Source organism: Coffea eugenioides, chromosome 4 (assembly GCF_003713205.1).
Source record: "Coffea eugenioides isolate CCC68of chromosome 4, Ceug_1.0, whole genome shotgun sequence".
Classification (NCBI taxonomy): Eukaryota; Viridiplantae; Streptophyta; class Magnoliopsida; order Gentianales; family Rubiaceae; genus Coffea; species Coffea eugenioides.
This window is the reverse complement of record NC_040038.1, coordinates 83,288-91,573: the sequence shown is the minus strand read 5'-3', so window position 1 is coordinate 91,573 and position 8,286 is coordinate 83,288. Positions and strand designations below refer to the sequence as shown.

The 8,286-nt window shown below is 37.0% G+C and overlaps 1 protein-coding gene across 4 annotated transcripts; it reads right to left on the bottom strand.

Annotated features, from left to right (window-relative positions):
* Positions 1-980: 980 nt before the first annotated feature.
* Positions 981-6,541, bottom strand: LOC113768025. 4 transcript variants are annotated; one of them, XM_027312244.1, is made up of 7 exons: positions 6,359-6,541; positions 5,998-6,204; positions 5,513-5,657; positions 4,548-4,808; positions 3,222-3,303; positions 2,256-2,437; positions 981-1,668 (listed from the first exon to the last, which is right to left on the bottom strand). In XM_027312244.1, the coding sequence occupies exons 2-7, from the start codon at positions 6,189-6,191 to the stop codon at positions 1,402-1,404; spliced, it is 1,131 nt and encodes a 376-aa protein (XP_027168045.1). In that variant the 5' UTR covers positions 6,192-6,204; positions 6,359-6,541; the 3' UTR covers positions 981-1,401. The 4 variants fall into 4 exon arrangements, with proteins under 4 accessions (XP_027168045.1, XP_027168043.1, XP_027168042.1 ...); XM_027312242.1 differs by having other exon boundaries at positions 2,256-2,440; positions 5,998-6,207; positions 6,359-6,540; XM_027312241.1 differs by having other exon boundaries at positions 2,256-2,440; positions 6,359-6,540.
* Between the last annotated feature and the right edge of the window lie 1,745 nt (positions 6,542-8,286).

The window sequence follows — 8,286 nt, the reverse complement described above, 5'->3', positions numbered from 1 at the left end:
TTTTGTGATGCGACACGTGAGATAAAAAGGTAATTAAAAAATTAAAAAAATGTGTTGAAAATATTAATTGTATTTGTGACATAAACAAATCATTTTTAGTGGCTATCCAAACACACAGCTGCTGCTACATTGCCAAGCCATGCGTACGCATTCCATAATTTCCATTCATGAATCACCACATTTATTGACCAACTTAAACCCCTGCAAATGCATCCTAAATACAAATAATGTATTTTTGTCTGCGTCACAAATATATTTATAAATTATTTTTTTATTTGACATACATCATATTAAAAAAATAATGATTTTAAAAAAATTATTTTAAATAATTTTCTATCAAAACATGCTTGCTTAGGGTCTATTTGTATCGATGGAAAATTTTTTCAAAAAAATGTTTTCCCTTTTTTCTGATGTTTGGTTGAAAAAGCGTCCAAAAAATTTTTTTTCTAGAAAAAAGGTTTTACTCTATCCAATGGAAACCAAACTTCTGCAAAAGGTTTCAGTGAATCTAAATCAACGGTATTGTTGGTTACATCATCTTATTCAATTGTTCATAGAATTTGCCTTTAAAAAGATTTTTTTTTTTTTTTTTTTACCGTTTTTTGACTCTCAAATTGATTGTGGTGTTTAACATGGATTGTCTTGTCTATAGTAGTAATAGAGAGATACTAACTGATGATTATACTGGAATGCTAATAATAGAATTTTTCAACAAAATGATTTTCAGCGAAAAGATTATTTTACAAGCAAACAGACGGACCCTCAAGTGGCGTGGCACTACTTTACCACTGGGACGTTGTTGCACACTTGCACCCCGCCCACCCGCGGCAACATTTTACCATGCAAAACCATACACACAGTAGTGAGCTCTCTCTCTAGCGCCTCTCAGTTGTCACCAATACAACCTCTCATCAAGGTGGAGCAACATTTATTTTTAATCAGCAGAAAATAGCACCAACCGAACTCAAAAATGAATACACTTGCGACGGTAAGATGTCATCTTTGGCTTAAGTTTTCTTCCGCAAATGAGATGAAAAGACGGCAAGTTCTCGGCAAATACAAAGACTGCAAATGCTCCCTGCACTTCTTTTGTTGCGTTTAACTCACGTAGACGGCAAAATTTCAAACACTCCTAGAGCAATAAAACATATCGACATGGTTGGCCAAATGTAGATCATCCACACATATGTTTCAAATTTTAAATAATCACACTTCACTTCTAGAGCCAACAGGTCAATGTTCATCAACTCCCATTTTGCTAGGAAATGCACAGCTAACCTTGCTAATGCATCTGTTGCGTTATGCTGCTTGTATTCCATCCACTACATTCTTGGGGATCCGCAGATATTTGGACTCTTTCACCCAGCTTCAGCCTTCACAGTAGGGCACCTCTTGCAAATGCTAATGCTTGCCTGCTTTACGTAGCCTTGATAAAGCACCATGCTTGGTTAACTTGGTCAAGATGTACGCCATTGCAACCTTTGCACCCAAGTCAGAATGACCCCCAGACAGGCAGACTGCACCCCCTAGTAGGATCAAACCATTTTTTATCAATTTATTTGCAGGTTTTCTGGAGATATTACTGGTATAGCAATCCGAAGCCACTTGGCAGCAAATGGTACTTGCTGCAGAGGACGTGTCATCAACACCTTCCATTCCAGGAGGGAACTACGTGAAAAAATGGATAACATTAGACAAGAAACAGTGCTCTTTCAAAAAGCTCACAACAGTTGCTACTCGTAAGAAAAAAGCTGATTAATATACCAGCCGCATAACAGACAGGCCCGACTTAAAAATCTACCATAGATAAACAACATAGAATGCAAGCACAAAGCAAACAATTGACACTAAGGTCAATTACCAGCGGCTTTGAGCTACGGAAATCATTACTACTGCATGTTGGCAATTTGAGCAAGTCAAATTTGTGGACACCAGTCTACCACTACCTCAGCAAAATTTGTGGTTTCTAGGAACTACAAACAAAAAATGAGAAGGCGACTAAACTTTTCAGCCTAACCACCTCAACAAGAGAAAGGCTTTTGATTCTGAAAAGAAGCTTAAGAAAAACATTTACATCATCTACAACACGGATGATATGTACAAGTGGTTGTTGATGTCACACAACACGGGGAGTAATGCAAGTTTGAGCTTAGAACATGAGGTTACATCTGGTACCTCTAATGGGCTACATAGCATTGTCGGACGCCTGAAAACGCCATGAAAACAACTTGTGACAAGAAGAAATTATTCCTAACCTTCTGAGTTAGCATTGTTGCACTCAAAGATGAATTCAGCTGAGGAGAATATATATGAAGCGCATCACTCATCCTGCATACATAACTCCATATGCTCTTTGCAAATACCAGCTTTGCCATTTCCACATTCAGGCCAGCGTCTTCTTGATGCACCATTTTGATTTCGCATGCATTTCTACCAGCTACTGAAGAAAGATATTTCAGGGAAGCAAGAAATCAAATAAGATCATTCGCTCACTTTGTGCAAAAATCAACTTACAGAGAAATGAAGGGAAATCCAACTAGTATTATTAACTGTGGCAGTACAGTAAATTGTATCAAGTTCACATACTACTACATGAAAAGGGGAATGCAAAAGAACAGCAAACATGTGTGACAGATCAGAATGGCTTGGATATGCACCATTACATTCCATTTAAGGCAACTACCTAAGATGTCAGGAAAAGAACACAAAAAGAAAATGCACTTTGTGCACAGTGATAATCTAAATGACCGACCTCAATTTCCTGTCCCAATATGTAGGAATTTATTTTTGCTCTGTGGGGAAGGAGGAAGGTAATTTATTTAGTAACTTAACATACTTGACTATGGAATTGAGTTCTTCAGAATTCCCCTTCACTGAAAGCATGCTTCTGCAACATATTTTCAGTTACAGCACTTGCCTTGGTACTTCTAAGACATCAGATGGTAAAATATAGGACCTCTAAGAAAATAGGTAGCACTTTCATTGTGCATCTGAGCCAAAAAGTAATAGGTGATCTGCACCTGAGTACTAAACTGCACAAGTAAATAAACCTTTTTTTCCCATCCTTCTAAGGAAACAAGAAAAAAAAAAAGATCTCTGAAATTGCAGCTAATGGCACAGAACCATTGCAGCTTTCCCTGATTCAATATGCTTCCTATGATATATCTCAATTATCTGCTGAAAAATAAAATGACGTCGGAAAATAAGTCAAAAATACGTGCCTTTTCTGATTCGCCAACCAGACCTAAGGAACATAACCCTTACATATTTCTTCTGTCTTGGGGCAAGAGCATGTTCACATCCCTGATAAATGTATTGTGCAAAATCTGTTAGCCATAAAGAACTATGCCCTTATCATGGAAACATGAGAACTATGACAAGCAACCACAAATAATAGATTGTCAATAAATAATTCAAAAGCATAAAAGAAACTTGCTTCTGGATTTACTTCAAATGCTACTAAGCAAGGGAATCCGTGTTGTCTGAGAAATATTGTGGACATCCCGTGCACCACTTCATTGCTGATAATGTAGTGCAGCAATACAATTACTCATAAGTTAGTACTAAAGAGAGAGAAAGAGAGAGAGAGAGACCCTCAAACATGTATCCACCAATATCTCCACCTCCTTCAGGCTCTCTTCAGTCTGCTTTCCAATCCGTGCCCCTCAACCCATCTGCCACTCTATGCCTTCTGTCCTCCTTCCAACTTGAAACTATTGCTTAATCATATTGCCATCCCAAAAGATACTGAGTTTCAAGAATGGTCTTACCTTACAAGGGAATTGACATATTAGTCCTGTTTGGATTGTAACTTTTCTGTAATAATTTTTAAAAATTTTTCTAGCAAGGGATGAGTGGGACTTAAGAAGTGGGTAGATAGAGGCATTTGAATCTAGGACCTTTAATTTCTGAGGTCCCAACCTTAGCCACTAGACAAACACCTCCTCGACAAGTGAGATAAAGAGATGATTAAGAAATGTATCAAGAAATTATTCTAAAATTTTTTTTTACAAAAATTGACAATCCAAACAGGCCTATTATGTAAAATAACTAAAATATGTCCTTAAAACATGCTGTTTTTGTTGAAACCGATTTAAGGAGAAAATACCTCATGCAACTCCAACTGGAAATAGTAGTAAAACATGCCACTGGCTCCTTTTGAAAATACACAGAAATAGGCATAGGTATTTGCTACCTTCCTAAATTGGTTGAGATCAGCCAAGGACCCGAAGTTTCAACAGCAACAATTTGCATAAACTTTGAAAATCGCATTACCAACTGTTAAAACAGCGGAACAACTGGAAAAGGGCGGGGAGGGAGCAGAAAGGATGTCAAAAGGGAGAAAACTGGTGGTGGCAGGAGACATTTACGTGCTGATTTCGCAATCAGCAATTTGGTCGCAGAAACATGCCATCAAGATCAAAGTGGTGCAGCAGATGTCTACCAGACACTCTCAAAGTAAACGATAAATAAAAGAACATCTAAGAAGCAGCATCACTCGGAATGCACTATATAAGGATTAGATGAGCTACAACAACTTTGGATACCTTACTAAGACAGTAGAAGGCCCCATATTTATCTTCCCAAACTCTCCAAGCTGATACATATTCTCTTGGGGTCAAGAAGGGGAATTTTTTTATCGTGCGACCAATTTCAGTTCCATTACTTTCATCCACCTGCAGCTGCTCATGCTCCATTAAGGTCTTGTCCCAGGTTTTCCTATAGTTATTGTCCATATAAAAATTTCTCAGCAACTCAGAAGAGCAATTCTCAAACACTGTAATACTCAAATATTTCAAAGGCCCATCCTGCAATAGAAAAGGATATCATCAAGTATATTTATTCAATACTAAATTGACAGCAAAAAAGGATACTAAATCTAAGAGATAGAAGAGAAATAATGGTCTAGCAAGCTGCAAAATTTTATCTTCCCTTAAAAGAAGCATGTCATCAGGCCAAGTCCTAATATAAGATGAGCCAGCTCAAGCGGACTCAGCAACAGTGCAGTAATCAAGTAACATACACAATGTAGCACCAAAAAAGTAGACTATGAAGTGATCAACTATATTACCACCCTATCATAGTTAGCTGCAAGACAGTAACTATAGCCTGAGTTTTTTTTTTTTTTTTGGGGTCCCCCGTCCGAAGGGAAAAGACGGGCAAATATGTACAAAAGTTATTTCACGTCAAGCTGAGCACACATACAAAGTGGGAAAGGGAAGAAAATGGTGTATGTCCTTGCACAGCAAATGTTATCATTGAACTCAACTGGGCTAATAACAATATAACGAAAAGAAATCAGCAAGCAGTTGCTACAGTGTACAAAATGATAAGCAAAGAACATGTTTTTTCCAGTAGGATACGAACAGAATTTAGTTTTAAGCAGGAAGTCCCTCGGAACCAAAAAGGCAGAGGGGTTAAGATAGAAAGCTCTAGGCTTAAAAAATGGGGCCTAGTTCAAGTATGACAGAAGAAAAAATATGAGGGGGGAAAGGGCAAAGAAAATAGAAACCTTAGGCTTGCAAGACTTGGCAGTGTAGGAAAAGAAATGGTTTCTCCTGTCAATGACAGGCTCCCATTCCTCATTCTCATGAAGCTTCTCATCCAAGTCATGGAGCAAATCCTTGAGATCCGAGTCAGATACAATGCTAGAAGTCCTGTGAAATTAATATTTCCAAGAGCCCAAGGCAACAATTGTTAGAAGAACTTTTAAGCAACACCCGAGCATTAGATGAAAAAGGAAAAATCGTGAAAATGCTAGCTTGAAAATCGACTATTGCAAGTTTCAAACAACAACAAAACCACCAACAAGAATCAAAGCAACCCGAGAGAGAGAGAGAGATGACTAGATTAGAGAACGGAAGAAACGACGAGGAGTAAAAGCACAACAGAGACAGAGGCTAGTATACACAGACTTCCCAAGTATAATGAATGGTACTAATAAAGTAATAACATAGACACACAGGAAAGAGGGAGAGAGATGAAGAAGATAGCAACCTAGGTTGCGAGAGGGCGGCGGAGGAAGGTGAAACGGCGACATTAGCATTTGTTTTGGGGTTGAGATTAGGAGGAGCAACCGTGAAGCGGAAGCGAGCGGAGCACCACCTCACAAACTGGGTCGCCAATATGACAAGTATAACTCCCATGGTATATGGGTTCCATGATGGCCTTAGTCCTCCATCATCCACCATTTCTCTTCTTCTGCTGCTGATTTCGAGTTCAAATTATTTGAGCTCATTCTGTACTACTACTCAACTCAAATCCCCGCCACCTCCCTATCCCCCACCCCCTCTTCTCTTTTTTCCCAAAAACCCCAACACCAAAAATAAAAAATTTAATTTGAGAGAGAAAATTTTACCTGTCTCTAGTCTCTATTCGTCAAATTCACAGTACCAAAAAGGGCTGTCCAGTTTGCTACAAACACGAAAGCAGCTTCCCCACTGCTACAGGCTACTGCCGCGACTCCACCCGTTCCTCGTTCTTAACTATGGTGCTTGCTTGTATAAATATTTGCCATCCACCACCATTCCTTAATACATAAATAAATAGAGTGTATTTACACACACCTGCTATCCACATATATACATATTTTTTTTTTATAATATCCACATATATACTAATATTAATCGAAACATTTTGCATCTTTCAAAAATAGTTCTATCCTATGGAAACACCCACTATCGGTTATCGACTAACATACGGGTCGGACCCCGCCACCGCCCAGGGGGTTTACGATAATTTCTATTGGGCCTACTTGTTTTTAAGTAAAACAATCGATGTGTTTGGACAGAGTATTATTTGAAATCTCGTCTTGGGAAATGTTATTTGTACTCTCATTTTTTGTAATCGCACTTTCACTATCATTTTTATCATATGATTTTAATTTATTAGATTATATGACAAAACAAATGATGAGAATATAATTAATAAAAGCAAGTGTCTTCCCGTGTTCTTACTCATGCATTGATTATATGACATTGAAAAAGAAATAATTTGAGAAAATCATGTTAATTTAACAATTGGTGTATTTTCTCTTTTTTTTTTCACCTCACACCTCTCCCCATAACCCTTCCCACCTCAATTGCAGGACTCGGGATTCGATCCCTAAATTTGATAGTGGAAAAAACTCTAATAATTGTTCTTTAATTACCAATCCAACCCCAATGATTTCAATAATTGGTGTATTTGATCAAATGAAGGATCATAAAATACAGTCTTGCACTCTCACATTATTAAGAAATAAAATTATTGGAGTGTTTAAAGTTCATATTTGTTCTACGCTTTGTCTTTTACAACTAAAAACATCTTATTGCTAGTTAAAATGTCTTTCAAACTTTTATTTGTAATCTATGATGCTTGATTGGCCATAACATTTTTGTATTATATGTTTGACCATTCACCCTCTAACTTAAAATCTTGGGCCCGTCATTGCTAACATAGGTAAAAAATTGTTTATTTTGATGACTAAATTTATTTTAAGCAAAAAAATAGTTATTCAACTGAAACAAATATTTTTTGAATCAAAAAACATATACGTTCAGTGATATAAAAAATGCCCGTTGTCATTGGTTGAGTGACTAAAGGCATAATTTAGTGATCAAATAGTTCAGCGACCATTGTTGTTATTAGATCTAAAAGAAAAAACATAAATTTCATTGAACTAAATTTATTAGCCTGACTGTTTCCTTACATGAACTAAATTAACCTGACAGTTTCCAATACATAAACATCTTCGCTGAACAATGCTATAATGATGATACCAGGCGAAGTAATTCAAATATATATTGTGATGATTTCCCTAGACATTCCGATTTCCAACTGGCAAAAGCAACACGTGGCAGTCAATTTTTTTTATTAAAAAAAAAAGTTTAACAGGCTGAATATTAGAGTTCTTTCTAACATCGGGTTTGAATCTTGATCTTGAGTGTTGAGGTTCAAACAGATACCAGTAAGATATAACTGAAATTCCCACATTATGAAAGTTAACTTTTGAGTAGAGGTGGCAAAATGGGCGGGATGGGCGGGATTTGCTTGGGTTTGTGATGGAACCGAGTCATATGGGTTTGGGCCCAACCTTACCCATATGTGTTTTGGGACTAATTTGGGCGGGATCACTTTGGGATGGGTTTAGATTGATCCCGCCCAATACCCAAATCTATTTTCTACATATTTTTTTTCCTTTAATTCATTTTTATTTTTTATATAATTTTAATATTTTTTATTTATTAAATTTTTTTAGTTTTATTAAATAAACATGCAAGTGCTTTATACTCAAGATTCCCATCA

What these genes read in the sequence shown, in the direction of transcription:
- LOC113768025 (XM_027312242.1), bottom strand. Translation starts at nt 6,191, where the DNA reads ATGGTGGATGATGGAGGACTAAGGCCATCATGGAACCCATATACCATG. An exon ending in CCTTCTACTGTCTTAGTAAG is followed by an intron (nt 3,304 to 4,547) that starts GTATCCAAAGTT and finishes TACATTTATCAG; the next exon opens with GGATGTGAACATGCTCTTGC. An exon ending in TGGTTGGCGAATCAGAAAAG is followed by an intron (nt 2,441 to 3,221) that starts GCACGTATTTTT and finishes ATCTTTCTTCAG; the next exon opens with TAGCTGGTAGAAATGCATGC.